Source organism: Vitis riparia, unplaced genomic scaffold, assembly GCF_004353265.1.
Source record: "Vitis riparia cultivar Riparia Gloire de Montpellier isolate 1030 unplaced genomic scaffold, EGFV_Vit.rip_1.0 scaffold788_pilon_pilon, whole genome shotgun sequence".
Classification (NCBI taxonomy): domain Eukaryota; kingdom Viridiplantae; phylum Streptophyta; class Magnoliopsida; order Vitales; family Vitaceae; genus Vitis; species Vitis riparia.
Window position 1 is genome coordinate 41,088 of NW_023269785.1, and position 21,283 is coordinate 62,370.

At 36.1% G+C, this 21,283-nt stretch overlaps 1 protein-coding gene across 1 annotated transcript; it reads left to right on the top strand.

Annotated features, from left to right (window-relative positions):
* The first annotated feature begins 15,145 nt into the window (after window positions 1-15,145).
* LOC117910624 lies at window positions 15,146-15,475 on the top strand. Its single transcript, XM_034824717.1, has one exon. The coding sequence runs from the start codon at window positions 15,146-15,148 to the stop codon at window positions 15,473-15,475; it is 330 nt and encodes a 109-aa protein (XP_034680608.1).
* Window positions 15,476-21,283: the final 5,808 nt, after the last annotated feature.

Consider the following 21,283-nt stretch of genomic DNA (forward strand, 5'->3'; position numbering starts at 1 on the left):
GGCAAAATTCAGGGGTTGAATTCAAAGCAAAGAAGAAATTAATCAAAGTAATAAGAGAGGTGATGGATTGGAGTTGCAGAGGTGGAGAGAAGAATTCTGGATTTATGTTTGTTGTGTACAAAACCCAGAAAAGTTGCGGATGAATAAGGAGAAAAGTAATAATGAAAGATTACCTCTCTTTTCTCAAGTAAAAGACTGAGAAATCAGTGTATAATTTATAATATCCGATGTGTGAGATTGTGGTTGGAAGATTGAATGGTTTAAAAATGTGATGTACTAACCACGTAAGGGTTCACCACTGGTCATATTTTCCTATTCTTTTCTTCCTTTTGTGTTTCCAATTTCCATCAATCAAGCTTAGCAAAGGGTCCACAGCTCTTTTGCTTTCCTCTTTTCCTTTCATGGGAATCTTTTTCTTCCAACACAAATATGAATTCATTTAGATATACAGTTGGTGTGTACTGCTTTGTAACTTTAAAACTGTATGTAGTCGTGTTCTTCATCTGTTTTACAGTTTTTGAAATATAATTCTCTTCTCTTGGCGGGTTGAGATCCATTTTATTAGTAATTTAGGAATTTATTAGTGTTTTTTTTTCATGTCTAGAGTACAAATTTGTTAGGAAATTGTAAAATTTTCCCAAAAAAAAAAAAAAAAAAAAAACAAATTCCCTTACATGTAAATTTTTTTTAGCAAAATTAATACCAAAATAGAAGATTTTCCCCTCTAAAAAAATATAAATTTAATTGTAAAATTTTAAAAAATAAAAAATAATGATAACTAAATATTATTACCAAAAAATTAATATTTACCATTAATTACTAATAATATATTAAGATTGAACTAAAATTAAAAAATAAAATAAAATCTTATTTAATATTATTCGTACTTATTTTTTCTTATTCATTCAATCTTTTTCCTACTTCATTTTTTTATGGTTGGTTTAACTAAATTATAAAAAATAATACTTGTTAAGTTCTTATTAACTACTTATATTTTTACTTGGAAGTAAGAATATAATGTGAGTCCATCAAAATCTAACCTTACTAGTGTTTTATTGATTTATTATATGAAACATAAATTTTAAGTAAAAGACTTTACTTTCAACTATCTTATATTTAATTATTTAAAAGATGAGAAAAATTAAGGTATTGATTTGGCATCTATGATAATCTTAATCTCCATTTTTGATATTACATAGAAAAATCTAGACCTTCACATGTAAGTACAACAAATAAGACCAAGGTATAAATAAAGGAGATAAAGTTGTCACACAATGAGATCTAAAGTTATACACCTCTTCTATTTGAAAAATATCAAAATTTATAACAAAAATTATTAAATTCTTTAAAATAATATTAAAGGTTCTTGATACAAAATGATTATAATTATTGAAAATTTTTAGTGAGTTTCCTTTCTATTTTTTTTTAAAAAATTCTTTTGAAAATTTCCTTTAAATGTTTTTGATGATTTTTTATATAAAATCTAAAACTTTTTTTAAGTGTTATTAGTACCATGTGAACATTAATAAGTTCACCATACTAGAATTCTCATTTCTTAGGAAAATAAATAAAGAAATAAAAAAAATCAAATGCACAACCAATTAAATATCAACTTTATCCTTAACTCAGGTTTGGGTTTGAACCTCTCACTATCCCAACAAAATTGTTATTTTGTACACCCGTATATTTTATTTGCAACCCTGCTTGATGACTAAATTATCATCTATTAGGAAAACACTTTTTAATGGTATATTATATGTGTTTTCTCTTTTCGTTATAAAATTTTTTATTAGTATTAATGGTTAATTATCTTAGTTGAACATGCTTTTTTTTATATTCACATTTATTTTTGTTTGTATGTTATTACACCAATACTTGATATTGAAATTTTTTTAATATAAAAAATATATATACTCAAATTACATATCCAAAATTCAAAATGAGTTCACATCTGGGTTATGGAAGAAAAAAAATTCTAAAAAAAAAATGAGCAAAGAAACTGTGGACCTTTTACAAAGTTTGATGGTTCATAAAAGAAGAAAAGAAGTAAAGATATACTCAAATTATATATTTAAAATACAAAATGAGTTCACATTTGGGTTATGGAAGAAAAAAAAATTCTAAAAAAAATGAGCAAAGACATCCCTTTACAAAGTTTGGTAGTTCATAAAGGAAGAAAAAAAGAACCAAAAGTGTGGAATCTCAGGTAACATTGTTCTAGACATTGGATTTGAAGTTGCCACTTATTTTTATTTTATTTTTAAAGAGTAAACAAAATAAGAAAAAAAACTCTAAGTGTGACTCCTTATTTATAAAAAGATGATTCATAAAAAACCAAATATAGGCTCGGGGGTCAGGTTACTTATCGGGAAGGTACGTTTAAAACTGTAACACCCTTCTAAGTCCCTAAAAATGGTCTAAGTCCATAAAAATGGTCTCTAATGATAAAATGAAGCAATCATGACAATTGGTAGGGAAATCAATGGATACACAAAACGATCATGTACATATGAGAATCAAATCATGTATAAAGAATGGCCAAACTGAGAGAGGATGCGTACCTTAGCCACAATCGATAAAGCGCTAACATGAAATATGATTAGTGCACAATAAAGATCATGAAATATGCCACACATGTCACTAAATAGAGCAAAAGATCATCAAATGTCACAGTGCACTTCACTCAATTTTATTTTTAAATCTTCTCTGATGTTGGACCCTCACCAAAGTCCAATTTATTTTTGCATGAATTAATTCCATAAATTCCATCTCTTAGAATTATGAAATTTAATTCTTGCTTATTTTAAAACATTTTAAAAAATCATAGAAGATGTGAAAAAGGCTTGCCGAAGAGAAAATGATAACCAATTTTATTGAAAATGAGATTTTGGAATCTAAAAACTCTAAGGATGAAAAATTTGGAAGCTTAAAATTATGTGAAAATCAGAATTTGGAGGATTGTTTACAAAATGGGATTTGGAAAATTATTTTCGAAGTCAAAGATTATGAAATGGGAGATGGCACGTGGCCCCAAAGGTGGCCATGCAAGAGTATTTTCTTCTGGGTCCATTCTGGCTGGCGAGAGTAACTGTTGTCCTTCTGAATCCCAACTAGCGCACTTGAAGTTCTTGTTATACTTGGTTGACTTGCAATTTTCCGGATGAATTTCTCTTCAGATTTAGTATCACCAACCCTTCTAGTGCTTTGGCGCAAACATTTAGAACCTTGGTGCCAAACCCATTTGCCTATATCTGCTGTGTTATTCCCCAAGAGTTGAATGCATTTTTCTGCAAGCACCCGTGATGTATCGTCCCGCTCCGACTGCAAATTAAGTCAAACAAGACCTTTCATGGAAGCAATTCCAACACCCAAATGAGACTCTGCTAAACCTTGAATTATCTGGAGTTTGTCAAGTGCGTCATCAAAAGCTCCTCATTCAGAATATCCAACTCAGCAATGGCTTCATCAAAAGCCTGTTTAGCAAGATTACAAGCACGATCCGGGGAATTCAGAATCTCATAGTAAAAGACGGAGAAGTTAAGTGCAAGTCCCAGGCGGATAGGATGGGTTGGAGCCAATTCCACTGCTGCAATATCCTGCGCCGATCACGTTCTTGTAGGCAATAGAGAGGATATTGCGCTCCTCCACAGGCAGCTCCTCGGCTTCGGCGATCACTTTTTCCATGAATTGAACCATCTCCTTGTAGCGCTTGGCTTGCTCAGCCAGCTTCGCCATGTGAACATTCTCGTCGCGGGTAGCATATAGATCTAGGGGAAAGTCACAGTAAATATCCCCAACAATAACTCGCTCACAAGCACCTTCGAAAACAGCATTTGCAAATTGATTGAGAGGACGAAATACACCGAAGAGCTTTCGGCCATCTCGTAACAAGACAAACAGTTTTTCTTCAAGGAACTTCAGTATATCTAAATCCGCAAGTTAAGATCTGCAGGAAAAACGAGTGACGCCTCCACGAGAAGTGGTGATTATGATGTGCAGCAGCGCAACAATCAAGCATGACAACAACTGTGGGTGCGTTTGAGACTGATTAGATGCCAATGGGACAGGAAGCTGTTACCCTTACTTGCGCATTTGAAATAAACCTCAGGTATTTGAGCACTGAGATCACTAGATGCCAGCTGGTGATTGATCTAACTATGAAGACTTGAGAGCGAGTGAGCGAGGGATTATTCCAGTGAGATTGTCCTGATTCAAAGTCAAAAACTGTAGCGGCTTAAGATTATCAAGGCAAAATGGCATTTCGTCTGTTAACCTGTCACTTCCCGAATGTAAGGTGGTCTGGCTCTCCATCATGAACAGTCCAAGCCCTCGGATACAAAGCATGATGTGTAGATTTGTTCCCACTCAGATTCCAATCCTAAGATCCAATCCCTGATGGTGGACATTCGTTGGGTGCCTTGAAATTCTTCTCGTCTCCCATGCAAGTCACCAAGTTTGAAACCAACTAACATTACTGTTGATTGTTGGCCTTCTTCACAATGCCATGAGATGCCATTTGATGATGGTGACGGGAGATCTTACAACCAGTAGCCATTACAGCCACATCACGGAACACTAGAGACTGATCAGCACTGCAACTAAGAATCTTACCGCCATTGGAACTGAGTTTTACAGCTTTCGCTCCCTGGATTTGCACTTCCAGATGAAAATGCACCAACCGAAGCACACCACAGACAGAAACCAAAAAAAAAAAAAAAAAGTATAGGGAAGAAAATTGATAAAACAGAGCAGGAATAGGTGAAATGAGAGTTTATTAAGCGAGGCCTGGTCTCACGAATTATCAACAGACTTACCAGCTAGTGGGAGAGAGAATGGATTTAAGGTGAAATGATAGGAGAATGACCTTCAGACATCACACCAGATTCATATTATTTCTCTCAACACAAACACAGAAACAATAGATGGATATACAATCATAGCGAGTCCAGTGGAGGCACCGAAATCAACAAGAGTAGCCATAGGACATCCACACGCAAATAGATAAACAATACCCAGCAAGAAACAGAGGAGAGCGATAGCAAGAGAATAATGGAGATAGATAAGAAGCATACCTAGAAACACTCCTCTACAGCAACCAGAAAAACAACTACTCTCTCTCACGACTTCCCTTTCCTTGTAATCAGCCTACAACTCCCAGAAAAACTTGCTCCCCAAGCCACCCTGCACTCCTCTGCTCCCAAAACTTCCCAACCAGCTTCTCTCTCAGTCTCACCCTCTCTGTAACCTCTCAAAAAAAAAAAAAAAAAACTTCAGAAAAAAAAACTCCTCTCCCCCCCCCCCCCCCCCCCCCACACCAAGCTTTCTCTCCAAGAAATCCTCGCAAACAAAAAAACTCCTCTCCCCCCCCCCCCCCCCCCCCCCCCCACACCAAGCTTTCTCTCCAAGAAATCCTCGCAAACAACAGCTCTCTCCTCTCAAAAATGTCTCTCCTACTCTCTCTGTTACCAAAAACTTCTTCTCCAAGCTACAGGATGCGCTCACCTGTAACTCCTCCTCCAGCTTGCTCCCCAAGCCACCCTCCAAAATATCTCTCTGCCTCTAGCAACAAAATCACCGGCCTGTAGCTTTTCTCAGAATACTCCTTGATAGGTGTCATCCTCCCATTGCCTCTTAAAACCACTATTGTGATTCTCCAACAGCTAACCACAAGGCGACATGTGGCTGTCTCCAATCCTAGCACCCTGCAAAAACGAGCCGCACAAAAGTGAGAAAAATGAGCCCCCAAAATGGGGGTCTACAATAGGGCATCATTCATGACTCATGACCTATATAAAGAGCGGTTTTTCTTTTCTTTTTTTTTTTTATTGTAAAATATAATATTCTAAATAATAATTATTAATAATATTTTACAAAAAAAATATTTAGATGATCATTTGTACTTAAATTTTTTTTTTTTAATTTTTTTAAGAGGGTGTTTGGATATTCTTAGCAACTCAAATTAGTGAAACAGGTGATGGATAGGAGTTGGAGAGGTGAATAGAAGAATATTGGGTTTATGTTTTTGTGTTCAAAACCCAGAAAATATGATAATGAATAAAGAGTGAAGTAATAGTGACATTGTCTTCCAGACCGACTGTTAAACTCTGTAAAGATGAATATGAGGCTGCCCCACCACTTCTGATATGATATTTTCCCATTCTTCCCTTCCATTGTGTTTCCATCAATCAAGCATAGTAAAGGGTCACAGCTTTTCTGGGTTTCTCTTTTCCTTTAATGGGAATGCTTTTCTTCCAACACAAATATGAATTCATTTACATATGAAGTTTGTGTGTACTGGCTTGTAACTTTAAAACTGTAAGTAGTAGTAGTACATATAATTCTTTATCCGTTCTACTGTTTAGAAATATAATTCTTTTCTCTTGATAGGTTGAGATCCATTTTATTAGTAATTATTTAGGAATTTATTAGGCTTCTTTCATCATTCTGAACACGAATTTATTAGGAATTTAGGGATTTTTCCGTAATCCCATTCCAAGTTTTGGATTATCAAACATGGGTACATGAGCGGAGGAGAATTAATTGGTTTTTGAATTTTTTTTTTTATGATATACATAAACAAAATTTTGTTTATTTATTTTTGGAGAAGTAATTTTTATTTATTGAAAATTTGATTTTTATTTATTTGAAAAACGAGGATATTCAAATTGTTGATTATAACCAAATATCTAATTACAAGAAAAAAAAAGAGACTAATATAAAGATAAAATTGCAACATATCTCTCAATTATGATTAGGGAATATAAAATCTTACAAAATGATGAAAAAAAGCCTTTTTTTTTAATGAATAGTAAGTGGTGGAGACCTCCTTTTATAGCGGAGGGAAACTCCTCCCCTTGTTTTCTAAACGAGATGAGATGACTTCAACTTTGACATGATGTACTTAGAAATATAAGGTTGGAATGATTATTTATTTATCTTTCAATGTTAAGTAACAATAATATTCATATGCATAGTGTAAAATAATTCTTTTATTTTTAGGACATCTAATAGTGGTTTAAATATCATATTTCTTTTTTACTATCTTTTGTTATGATAATAGTAATTAACTCCAAAAACAATGAAAGTCCAAGAAGAATGAAAGTTCATTTGTATATTTGCATATAGGTTTATTTGAGCACTTAAAAATGGTTAACTTGGATATATTTTTATGACAGAGAATTCTCTAGCTAAGAAGTCTTCTCTTATGTATTTAATTGCACATTTGTAATTATTTTCTCAACATTATTGTAGACCCCCATTTTGGGGTGCGTTTTGTGCCGTTTTGTTTTGACAGGTGGAGGGCTCTTTGAGAGCCACGCCCCGAGATTGGTCTCAATGAATTAGGTAGTGGATTGGAGAGGCAATGGGGAAGAGACACCTATCAAGGAATATTCAGGAGGGGCGTGTCTGTTATGGAGGAGTGAGGAGGCCGTTAAGCAAGGAGGTGATTTGGTGGTTGGTTTTATAGAGATTTTTTTAGCTAGCTTGGAGAGCAAGCTGGAGGGGAGAGCTGGTTACAGAGGGGGAAGCGTATTCTGTTACCTGCAGAAAGGAGATATTATTGAGAGGGTTCTTTAACTTGGGGAGGAATACATCCAAAGGAGGGGTAGTTTTTTTAGAGCAAGAAAAGAAACCAACGGAGGATGAGAAGAGAGGTGATTTGGTTGCTGGTTACAGAGATATTTTAGAGAGAGCTTGAGAGAGAGGAAAAAACGAGAGAGCTTAGGAATGGGGATATTTTGGTTGTTGGGTTACAAAGAGAAGATGGTGGCTTGAGATAGCTTGAGGGGCAGGAGGGTTTTTGAGCAGAAAGGAAAAACTAGAGAAGGAGATTACCAGAGGGGAGATTGAGTTGCAGGAGAAGAAAAATAGAGTATGAAATAGATATTTTTAAGCAAAGAGGAAAGCTTGATGGGAAACGAGGGAAGACCGTTTTGGAGTCAGTGAGCTGAGAAAATGTGCGAAATAGGAAGAGCGAGCCAGTAGAGAGGGGTTTCAACTGAGTTTTTGAGAGAGCAAGGGAGCAAGGATTCTCTGGTGTGGCCGCTTTAAGAAAGGTGCAGGAATATGCTTGGTGGGCAAGAAACTGAGTGAAGGAGAAGATCATTCTCAGGTATGAATGAAACAGATTTATTGTTTGATTTGGATTCATATTATTCCTCTAAGCTTCCTGTTGATATTTGAATGTTTATTGGTTTGCTTGGGGTGGATAATAAAGGCCACTTGCTGCTTGTTGAGATATAATCTTGAACTCATGTTTGCCATTATTAATATGAGTATGCCATGCCTCTATCGTGAAATGCCCCAGAATCATGCCAATAGTTGTATTTAATATGGCTTATCTCACCTAACCAGAGGGCTCACTGATGACCCATGAAGTGAAGCCTCATTTGAGGATGTTTTTATTTGGTTTTTTTTTTTTTTTTGAATGCTCTATTTCCATGCTTCGTTCTTCACTGTGGCTACTTTTTTTGTTTCTAAACCTTGTTCAATGTATGCCATATGGGCTGTGAGAGAAGGGATCAGGGTGTGGCTGTGAACTTCTATAAGGATACTAATGGGATAAATACAAATACTGCACAACCAGGTTTTATCCCCTATTGTGAGAACCTAATAGGAATCAATCAGATATAACAACAAGAATTCACCCAATCAACAAGTATATGAACACCAATAATTTTAGTGTGGAAAACCTTCTCCAATATGAGAAGTAAAAACCACGGGACACTTAGGCCACTTAAAAACTCCATTAATATAATTAATGGGTTACACAATTCTCTTTAGATAAAACTAGAGGCATACATCAACCATATCTTAAGACAAATTGATCTTGGCAATTTCAACAACTTTGCATAAAAACAATGGAGAGATCTCACCAAACACACCATTGTTCTCGGACTAAAATATAACTTTCCAAACTCCAAATCCAATCTCCACCGTTCAGAATGAAGATCAATGAGTTATGAACATGTTCTTCAAAAATCAGCTCAATCGAACCACGAATTAACTTTGATCGGAGTTCATGATCAAAATTGTCCGGATAGAAAACGCATCAAAACAGAGGCTTTGTTCTCGGATTGAAAGACGACCGTCTGGATCTCCAAATCCGATTTCCACCGCTTAGATTGAAGATCAATGAGTCATGAACCTCTCCTCCAAATTTCAGATTAATAAGCCCACAAACGAAGCGGGATCGAACTTTGATGAAATCTGGGCAGTGAAAAAAAAAACTGAACTTTTTTCTTTAACTTAAAAAATGATGGTTCTCCCTTTCTCTCTCTTTTCTCCTACTTCTGGTGGGTGCAAAAAATTAGAAGAAGAAGAAGAAGAGGGATTTTTCTAGCCCTTTTATATAAAGGCCTAAGAGGCCTTAAATTTTTGGCTCTTAATTTGGGCCTTCCACATGAGGAAAAACCCAACAAATCTCTCCCTTTTCGATTATGTGGAGGGACTCGCCATCTCGGCAATTGAACAACAAACTTCAAGCTTCTCCCTTGGTAAGGACTTCGTTAACATATCTGAGCCATTGTGATCGGTATGTATCTTCTCAAGTTCAAACAAATTATCATTGAGAGCATCTCTCATCCAATGATACCTCACATCAATGTGCTTTTGATATTGCATGAAAAGTAGAATTCTTACTATGGTGAATGGTGCTCTGGTTATCACAGTATACCACATAGCGCTGCTGCTTAAACTCGAGCTCATGTATGAAACGTTTCATCCACAACAACTCTTTATATGCTTATGTTGCTGCAATGTACTCTTCCTCTGTTGTAGAAAGTGCAACACATTTCTGTAGTCTTGATTGCCAAGACACAGCACCTCCTGAGAATGTTATCAAATAGCCTGAAGTAGACCTTCTATTATCTACATCCTTTGCCATATTTGAATCAATGTAGCCAACAAATACTGGTTTCCCACTTCCAAAAGTGAGTTTCAACTTGGAAGTGCCTCGCAAATATCTCATAATCCACTCAATTGCCTCCCAATGTAGTCTTCCTGGATTAGATAGAAAGCGGCTAACAACACCAACTGCATAACCTATGTCTGGTCTAGTACATACCATGGCATACATCAAACTTCCTACGGCTGAGGCATACAAAAATCTTCTCATGTCTTCCTTCTCCTTATCTATAGAAGGGCTATGTCTATTGCTTAGCTTAAAGTGACTAGCTAGATGAGAACTAACCACTGTAGCTTTGCTCATGTTAAATCTTTCAAGCACCTTTTCAATATATTGCTCCTGTGACATATACAACTTTTTGGATGCTCTATCTCGCTCAATTCTAATACCAAGAATTTTCTTTACTGACCCCAAATCCTTCATGGAAAAGGATTTGCTTAACTGCTTCTTCAGCTTATCAATTCTTGAAACATTTCTGTCAACAATCAAGATATCATCAACATAGAGCAACAATATAACAAAATCATCATCAGAGAATTTCTGCACATATACACAATGGTTAGAAGTAGTTTTTCGGTAGCCTTGCTCCTCCATAACTGATTCAAACTTCTTATACCACTGCCCCGGTGCCTGCTTTAAGCCATAAAGCTTTTCTTCAACTTACACACATAATCCTCTTTTCCTTTTATTATGAAACCCTCTAGCTATTCCATATAAATTTCTTTGTCTAAATGAACATGGAGAAATGCAGTCTTAACATCCATCTACTCAATCTCCAAATCAAGACTAGCTGCCAAGCCCAAAACTACATGAATAGATGACATCTTAACAACAAGAGAAAAAATCTCATCAAAATCAATACCTTTGTTTTGATTGAACCCTTTGACAACTAATCTAGCTTTGTAACGTGGCTGTGAAGTGTGTTCTTCTTGCTTCACTCTGTAAACCCACCTATTCTTCAAAGCTCTTTTTCTCTTTGGCAACTTGACAAGCTTATAAGAATGATTCTCATGCAATGACTTCATCTCATCTTGCATAGCATCAACCCACTTCATCTTATTCTCATCTCCCATGGCTTCCTCATAACTTTCAGGTTCTCTCCCGTCAGTTAGTAATACATAATCATCAACAGAATACCGTGTGGAAGGATGTCGGTCTCTAGTAGACCTCCTGAGTGGAATATCTAGTGGAGCCTCTGCTACTGGTGACTGCTCATGAACATCATCATCCATCTCAACTTGTGTGGGAGTTTCAATATCACCAATGTCAGGTTGGTCATCATGTGCTTCATCTTCAACCTGTGTAGGAAAATGTGTTAAAGGAACTGGATTTAAGTCAATCAGATTATCACTATACTAAAATTTTGTTGCATCAGTCTTTTCAATGTCCTATATGCATGGTATGATCTTCCATAAACATAGCATCTCGACTTCTTACAAGCTTTTTCTGCACCGGATCATAAAACCTGTAACCAAGCTCATCTTGACCATAGCCAATGAATACACAAGGTCTTGTCTTAGCATCAAACTTAGACCTCTCATCTTTCGAAATGTGCACAAAAGCCTTGCATCCAAAGACACGCAAGTGATCATAAGAGATTTCATTATATGACCAAATTCTATCCGGAACATCAAATTCTAAAGGAACACATGGTGTAAGATTGAGAACATGTACAGCAGTATTCAAAGCCTCACCCCAAAAGAATCTTGGCAACTGTGACTGTGAAAGTAAACATCTCACCCTTTCAACCAGTGTCATATTCATTCTCTCAGCCAACCCATTCAACTAAGGAGTCTTAGGAGGTGTCTTTTGATGTCGAATACCATGTTGTCTACAATACTCATCAAAAGGACCAGAATACTCACTCCCATTATCAATCCGGATGCATTTCAATTTTTCACCAAATTGTCTCTCAACAAGAGCATGAAACTGCTTAAACACTTCTAACACTTGGTCTTTTGTTTTCAAGTTATACACCTAAATCTTTCTTGAATGATCATCTATAAAAGTCACAAAATATAGAGATCCACCAAGTGTTTTTGTTTTCATAGGACCACATATATTAGAATACACTAAATCAAGCATACCTGGCTTCCTTGTATGGTGGTGTGTTTTGAATGCAACTCTGGTTTGCTTTCCTGCTAAGCAATGAGCACACCTTTTCAAAGATCACTTCTTCATACCAGAAAGAAGATTCTTCTTAGCCAAAATCATCAAGTCTTTCTCACTCATGTGACTGAGTCTGTTGTGCCAAAGCTCAATTGTGCTATCATCATCCACTGCATTGATACTGGAATCAATTACCACTGCCTACATCAAATACAATGAGGAACACTGCTTTCCTTTTGCTACCACCATAGAACCTCTGGTGAGCTTCCATTAACTATCACGAAAGGTGTTGCAGAACCCTTCATCATCAAGCTTACCTATGGAGATTAAATTCATGCGGATATCTGGAATGTGTTTGACATTCTTCAAAATCAACATAGTACCATTACTAGTCTCCAAACGCACATTACCCATACCAATGGCTTTAGCTGAGCCATCATTACCCATCCTAACACTTCCAAAATCACCAGATGTGTAGGATGTAAAGAAATCTTTCCGAGGTGTAGCATGGATTGAGGCACCGCTATCAATCACCCAACTAGTCTCCTGGCAAGCAAAATTAACAACATCACTATCATAAACAATAAGGAAATCTGAAGTGGTAGTGGCAACTCGATCATCTTCACCATAATTGTCATTCTTCTTATCCTTCACTTTCCTTTGTTTCATATCTCTCTTCAATTGGTGACAATACTTCCTTATATGCCCTTTCAAATGGCAATAATGACACTCAACATTGGCAAACTTGTTAGTCTTGCTTTTGCTTCTATCTCTATTCTTCGGACCTCTACTCTTACTCCTTACCCTCTTTTCAGTAACTAAGACATCTGACTGTGAAGAAGAACCCTGTGACTTTTTTCTCATCTCTTCATTCAGAACACAACTCTTAACCAAATCCATATTCATAGTACCATGTGAGGCTGAGTTTGACAAAGAAGTTCTAAATGTCTCCCACGAGTCCGACAATGTACCAATAAGCCACAACCCTTGCACTTCTTCCTCAAACTTGATATTCATTCCAGCCAACTGATTAATAATACCTTGGAATGTATTCAAGTGATATGTCATAGGAGTTCCATCTTGATACTTCAAGCTAATCATCTTCTTAATCATAAACAATTTATTGCTACTAGTCTTTCGAGTATATAACTGTTCGAGCTTGTTCCATAGACTCTGTGCATTTTTCTCTTCACTAACATAATTGAGAACATTATCATCTACCCACTGTTTGATATAACCACAAACCTGTCGATGAAGTAAATTCCATTTTGCATCAGTTTTATTTTCTGGCTTTTCAAAAGCAAACACAGGCAAATAATAATCCTTCACATACAATAAGTCTTCCATCTTTCCTTTCCAAACATGATAATTGGAGCCATTAAGAGTAATCATTCTACTTGTATTGCTTTCCATTATTCTACACAAGGCACTGATTATCTTGAACCAATGCTCTGATACCACTTTGATGGGATAAATACAAATAATGCACAACTAGGTTTTATCCCCTCTTGTGAGAACCTAATAGGAATCAATCAAATAGAGCAACAAGAATTCACCCAATCAACAAGTATATGAACACCAATAATTTTAGCATGGAAAACCTTCTCCAATATGAGAAGTAAAAATCATGGGACCCTTAGGCCACTTAAAAACTCCACTAATATAATTAATGGGTTACAAAATTCTCTCTAGATAAAACTAGAGATATACATCAACCATATCTCAAGACAAATTGATCTTGACAATTTCAACAACTTTGCATAAAAAGAATGGAGAGATCTCACCAAATATACCACTGTTCTCGGACTGAAATATAACTTTCCGAACTCCAAATCCAATCTCCACCGTTCTGAATGAAGATCAATGAGTTTTGAACGTGCTCTCCAAAAATCGGCTCAATCGAACCATGGATTAACCTTGATCAGAGTTTATGATCAAAACTGTTCGGATAGAAAATGCATCAAAATAGAGGCTCTGTTCTCAGACTGAAAGACGACCGTCCGGATTTTCAAATCTGATTTCCACAGTTCAGATTGAAGATCAATGAGTCACGAACCTCTCCTCCAAATTTCAGGTCGATCAACCCACAGACGAAGCAGGATCGGAGCTTTGATGAAATTTGGGCAGTGAAAAAAAAAAACTAAAGTTTTCTCTCTAACTTAAAAAATGATGGTTCTCCCTTTCTCTTTCTTTTCTCCTACCTTTGGTGGGTGCAAAAAATTAGAAGAAGAAGAAGAAGAAGAAGAGAAATTCTTTTTCTAGCCCTTTTATATAAAGGCCTAAGAGGCCTTAAATTTTGGGCTCTTAATTTGGGCTTTCCACATGAGGAAAAACCCAACAGATACATGTTTTCAAGGCTTGAATGTCATCAGAGAGTTGCATAGATCAGAAGAGCGTTTGGATGATTCAACAACTTCGGATGTTATCAGTGTTGTTTTGTAGGCAGTCAATATGGTGGGAATGGATTATGGTTTGAGGAGACATGCAATGGTTCTTCTTATTAAATGACATTATTACAGAGCATTGGAGTACCCATTGGTGTGAATGGCAACACCCAGATGCCGACTGAACATCTTGTATCTTCATCCTTCTTAGTTGCTCTTGATCATGCAAGCAAATTATAGCTTCTTCATGAATTCGAGGCAGTAATGGTGTAGGTATTCTCTTTGGTCACCAATCTGGTTCTCTTGATTTTGGAAATAAATTCCTAATTGTCCTTGAAATCCTCTGCTGAGAGAATGTATTGAGGTGTTGTGAAGGGTGTGCTCATGGCATAAACTTATCACCTTTATCTCAATGCAATCTGCTAGAGATTGGTAAGCTGATGTACCTACTTCAAGATCTATTTTTGGTGCTTAGCAGATCCGGAGAGTTATTAAGGGGAAATTTAAATAAGTATCGAGCAGTCTAAAGTATGTTCAAGACTGTCTAAAACACCTTTGATCAATCTGCAAGATCGATATTTGAGCGGCATCATGGAAGGGAGGTAAATGAGGAACTCTACTACTCTGCAAGTTGAAATGAAAAACCCTACTTCTACTATGGCAAAAAGAAAGAAGATGGACATCTAAAGCCAAAAATGCAAAAGGTGATATTAAGATTAGCATTGGACCACGAAGAGGGGGAGAAATGGAGGAAAATGGAAAAGATTCTGGGATTGTTTATCATGGGCCTATCTCATCTAAAGTAAAGAAAGTGAAGCTTCTCTTTCTTTCCACCTGCTGCCTCTTAGTATCTCTAGGGCCTGTTATCGCTTTCATGACATCCCCTGAAATGAATGTGATCCTCAAGGGTGCAGTTGCATCTTCTGTGATATTCCTCAGTGCTTCTTCCACTGTTGCTCTTCACTGGTTCGTAAACCCGTACGTTCACAAACTCAGATGGCAGCCAGGTTCAGACACATTTAAAGTGGAGATGACGTCATGGTTGGCAACATACCTTCCAAAGATTGCACATTGAAGCTGTATCTAGTATTTGCTGAAAAACTACGGAACAAAGCCCGAAAATCCAGTATTCATCCATGCAACCCATGGAATTCTAATGGTGACTGGTGGTGATGCATTGAGACAACTGAACCTGCCAATCCTTCGAGAGAAACAACTGCTTCCACCATGCCCGTAACCATACCCATATCTCTGCCTTCTAAACACACCCCTCTCATTAACCTTCATCCCCCATTCCATTACCAAACCTCATGTCACAGGTGTCCTTGGTATCGATGAAGAATCCCTTGATTTGTAAGTTCAGAGGGAGGAATTGATCCAACTTTCTGGTGCCAAAGAATGAACCGAACCATCTCTGCAGTTTCAAAAACAGGAAGACAGCCCATCAAGGAACTCAAGTTGGAGGTCAAGGCATCGATAAGGAACTTGAATTTAGCCAATCCTTCTAAGGAAAAGTTCCAAAAACTCTAGTTGCAGCATTGTTTGTCCATAGGTTCTGATGTAGCATGGTTCAGTTTGCTTTTAGGAGATGCTTCTCAATAGGTATATTTAACCGAGTTTCACACCTGTAATGGAAGACGAAGCACAGAAAATGATGGCTCTGAAGAAAGCCTACGCGGAGATAACACTCAACACATTGAAGAAGACAGCATCTTTGGATCTGAGTGCAAACACGCTTACAGAGATCTTCTTTGGATTTCAAAAGGACAACAAGCTTGCTGGTGGCATCATGAGACTTCAGGTGCGGTAATCTTGCCCTTGGCAATGGGGCCTTGCTTACTTTGATAGCACAGTTGAACCAGTGCGTGAAGCTGTATATGCTCAGGAATGCTACTTGTGCACTTTCAATTTTTTTATAAAGGCAAGCTACAACTTCCTTTTGATCAGACAAAGCCTACTTTTTCTGGGATGGATCAGTGAGTGATCGTCATACATGGTTTTGTCTAACCATTCTTGCTTAAATGACAAGTCAAATATCAGTGGAAGTGGTGCATGATCCCTCCAGCAGATCAGTTCATACAGTTTCAGGTAAGGGAATATTTGTTGGCAGCGTTCTTGAAGTCACCAATTGTTTCCCATTCTCGATCCGAGAAGAGTATGAGGAGATTGAAGCATCATATGATCCTGTCATTTTTCTCATATAATTCCCACATACCCATCATCAATAATCCACCTCCACTTCTCACCCTCTCAAGAGTCTTCATACCCATCATCACTTATATCCACACCCCTACCCAGCTTACCCATATTCTCATACCCACCGAACCTATTTCACTACCCATCCTTCACACTTCCCGTATCCACCACATGCATATACACTCATTCCATCTCACCACCACCTTCCAACACCCACCAATCCATTTCTCCCACTATCTATTTCACCAATGATACCTTCATCTTTCATACTCCACCACTCATTCCACCCCTTCCCCATCCTGCACCATGCATATCTTCATTTTTCACTACCCATTAAACCCATTTTTCATTAACCTCCACCATCGACTCCACTAACCCCATGCCCATATCTTCCTCACCTGCGCATGGTGGCTACCACACTCTCCAGATGCTGCAGTAACCTGCTTCCTTCAGCCTTGGACTCATATACAATTTGCCCGACTCCTACATCACCTCGTTGCAGTCTTATACCAACTATTCCTACTGGTCTATACCCGATACATCAAACGTGACAGGCGATGTGGTCGCGGTTTTAGACGAGGCGGGGAGCTTTGGGATCATGTACGGGTCATCATCTGATGGGGCGGTTTATGTTTATAAAAGTGATACTGATAAGAAAGAGCTGTTTTCGTCTGTGAATCAGACAGTTAGGCCATTAGTTCTTCGAAGCTTGAACTTGAGATGAATGGTAATTTCAGGCTGCATATAGTGCCTCATACTATCCTTGTATGGATGTTTTGTGTGAGCGCTATGAAGATGTAGCCAGTGGAAGTGAAACCTGCAGTGTTGTGTTGGTTGGGCGTCGTTTTTATGAAAAGAATGGTCTACCAGCCTTCCTAATGGGTAAGATTGGTCAGACAAGAATGTGGAAAGTTGGTGAGAGAGTGAGCTCAGTATGGCTAGCAGGTGACTTGGGTCTGTTATGCCCCTTCACAGGTTGAGTTTTTGAGGAAGAAAGGGCACTCATACTCAGAGATTAACAATGGAGGTGTGATTGAGTCAGTAGATTCTTCAAATCCCTTCATGCATGCTCGTGGGGTTTCATTCATGATTGATAATTGTTCTACCACAGCACGTCTAGGATCAAGGAAATGGGCCCCACGATTTGATTATATCATCATCCAACAGGCGCAGGTGGCAGTGGAAAATGGTGTTCTCATCACTGTTCACTTTGATCATGGAAATTCCAATAAAGCTGGAGAGATATCTGGATACAGGATGTCATGCACTCACAATATGAGGAACAAAATCATTGGCCTTGGTGCATTTGATCAGCTTGTCCCAGAGGCGACTGAATCAATGATCCATTGGGCACCATGTACACATCTCTCCTGCATGCTTCTAGTCTCCATGGTTTACATGTCCACCTTTGGGCCATGTGTCATCTTTCATTTCCTCACCCCCTGATTTTGAAAATAATTTCCCCAAACACCATTTTGTAAATAATTTTCCAAATTCTGGTTTTCAAATAATTTCAAATATCCAAAATTTTCATCCTTAAAATTTTTAGGTTCTAAAAATCCATTCTTTTTAATAAAATTTGCTGTCATTTTCTTCGGTATGCAATTTTCATAAAACCATGTTTTCTTAAATGTTTTAAAATAAGCATAAATTCAATTTTGTAATTCCAAGTAATGAAATTTAAAGAATTGATTCATGCAAAAATAAATTAGGCTTTGGTGGAGGAATTTTATTTAAAATAAAAATGAACTTTAGTGAAGTGTCATGTGTGCCAATGGTGATTTAGTATTTGGTTTAATGACTTGTGAGCCATGTTTTATATTCATTAATTGTGCACTAACCCTATTTCTTGAGAGTGCATTGTGGCTTGTTGCCAAGGTACGCACCCACTCTCACTCTGATCATTCTTATGTGTGTTTTGATTCCCATATGTGCATGATAGTTCCGAGTATCCATCGATTTCCTTACCAATTGCCATGATTGTTTCATTTTATTAGTAGAGACCCGTTTTTAAAGACTTGAAGGGGCGTTACGGTCTTTATTGTACCTTCCCGATAAGTAATCTGACCCCCTAGCCCATATTTGGTTTTTTACAGACCACATTTTCTAAATAAGGAGTCATACTTAGGGTTTTCTTTCTTATTTTGTTTACCTTTTAAAAATAAAACAAAAATAAGTGGCGACTCCAAGTCATTTTCTTAATAAATAAATCATTTTTCAAATAAAAAGCGAGCTCGCCATCGAATGGAAGCACATGAGCAGAAATTTGGGGTCCACAATTATATTTGGTTCATGATTTTTTTTTTTTTTTTTTTAAAAAAGGAAAGAAAATAGTGAGAAAATTATAAGGAAAAAAATTTATAAAAATATTCTCTATTTTGATGTCCATTAAAAAATTGAAGGAAATAAAATTAGATTATTTAGAAATACACTTTACTCACCTTTATATATGGAAAATGATGAGGACAACCATTTAGCATTTTCCAACTCTTTTTCTTAATATATATTTTTTCATCGCCTTTTTTCTTAATATTTTTATTTCCTTTTTTAGTTCTTTTTAAGAACTAAATATGATCTTAATTATCATAATTTTTATATTTAAAAGGTCTATGCATTTATGGTATAGTGTCATGTATGCAAAACCTTAGTTGTATTATAAAAAGGATTTGTATGCATTAATATCACAAGAAGAAAAGTGAGATATGGTCGCATAGTTTTTTAAGAGGGGTCAACAAAATTCACAATGAAAGAGTATATATAACCTCACTACTATTTGAGCCACAATAGTAGGAATTCTACCACCAAGGTTATAGTTCCAGGATTAATCAGATACAACCATAAAACCTCCTATTGTTGAGGGATAAAATTGGTTCCTATAATATATGGCCCAATGAATGCAAGTTGGTCGCTACAATAAAACCAATATAAAAATTGCCTACCATTTCTCTTTTGCTGAACTCATTTCTTCTCTAATCATTGCTAGTCCAATGTGAGATTAATCTTTAATCATGAACTTTTTTTTTCTCAATGATCACTCATTGTGGGACGTAGCTTGATGTTTTTTATTCACACATTGCCCTCTCATTATTGTTATTTTATTTTATTCTGATTTTACTCTCTCATTTTCTACTGTCTAATTTTCTAGGGTTTTGAATTGCTAGGTTTCAAGTTATCACAAGATTTGAAGGCTTTTCAAGCATGACTACTCCATCTTTTTTCTCTTTTCTAGGGTTTTCTAGTTGATTTCTCATTTTTCCATTTTTGGGTTTTATTTCTCTTCATGTTTTGTGATTTTCTAGCTTTCTAGATTTTTTTTAAAAAATTTTATATTAAAATGTGAGAGGTGATTGATGCATAGGGAGATCTAGATTTCATAAAATTGTGGAAAAGTATATAACTCTATTTCCCAAACAAAAACTCCTTTGTTTGCCAAAAAGATGAGGTGAAAGTTGAAGTAGATAAGAAGTATAGGGAAGGAGGAGGGGGCCATCAACCATGCATAGAATGAGAAAACTTGAGAAGAGTGGGTTGTGTATTTGAGGGGTGAGGGGTTAGTATTCTCTATGCTTACTTTGGCCATATGTTTTTTCTTTGTCCTATTTGGTTCTAGATATTTTTTTTTTTACTGTGAATTACATGTTGAATTCAAACATTACAATGACTATGAGAATGTGGAATGATAGGTAAGATAAGTAGCTATTATAACAACAAATAAACCTATGGTGTGCTTGAAATGTGGTAGACTTGTCAGCTCAAATGATGTAATTCATTGAAAAAGGAAAACACTAGAAAAAAACACATGAAAAACTTGATCATTTTGAAAAGGCTACAAAATGACTAATCAATTCAAAATCGAGGAACTTATTGCTTTTGGAGAGGTACAATTGAAACAAATAGCTACTAAAGATGTACAAATTGAATGAATAACCCCTAAAAGGCACATTAAAATAACCCTTAAGGAGATACAATTTGAACAAATAGCCCTGTACTTCACTAAGGTTTTTCTCAATGAGTGTTTTGTAGTTCCAAAATATATTTTTATGACCATCCAAGAGGGAGTGTTAATAAAATATGAAAATTTGTCGTATTATGGAAACTTAAGAATGATCACCTATATTGATGTAAATCTTTTCATAACTCTCTATAAAAAGGAAGACCTAATATTGAAAGGATATTTAATTCTCTAAGAGCATTTTAGTTTTTTCTTCTTGTAATTCTTCCATTCTATAACAAAACTTATTTTTTATGTATTACGCCTAATTTTATTTTTATTTTTTTATTTTTTTATTTTTTATTTTATTCCTTAACCCTTAATTCTCCCACTTATCTTAAAATAGCCTTGCACCAAGCATAGATCAGCTAAATAGTAAAATAATAGGTATAATATATTTATATCACTATGGTATAAACTTATAGATTATGTTTGGTTTTACATTAAAAAAAAAAGTATTTAAAAAATTCAAATATAATTAAAATTCGTGAAAAAATGATATATTTTAAAATTATTTCATCTTTATATAAAAGATTTAAAATACGTAAAAAAAAAAAAAAAAAAAAGGACCGAGTTTGAAATAACATATAAAAAGACAGATCCAAATTGATTCCATTCGTTTTCCTTCATTTTGTGATTTTGCATTAAAGAAACTCATCCCAACAACCTCACAAATAATGCTTATGAAAAAATAGA

Excerpts from the sequence above, each read along its gene's own strand:
- LOC117910624 (XM_034824717.1), top strand. The coding sequence starts at position 15,146 with ATGGAGGAAAATGGAAAAGATTCTGGGATTGTTTATCATGGGCCTATC.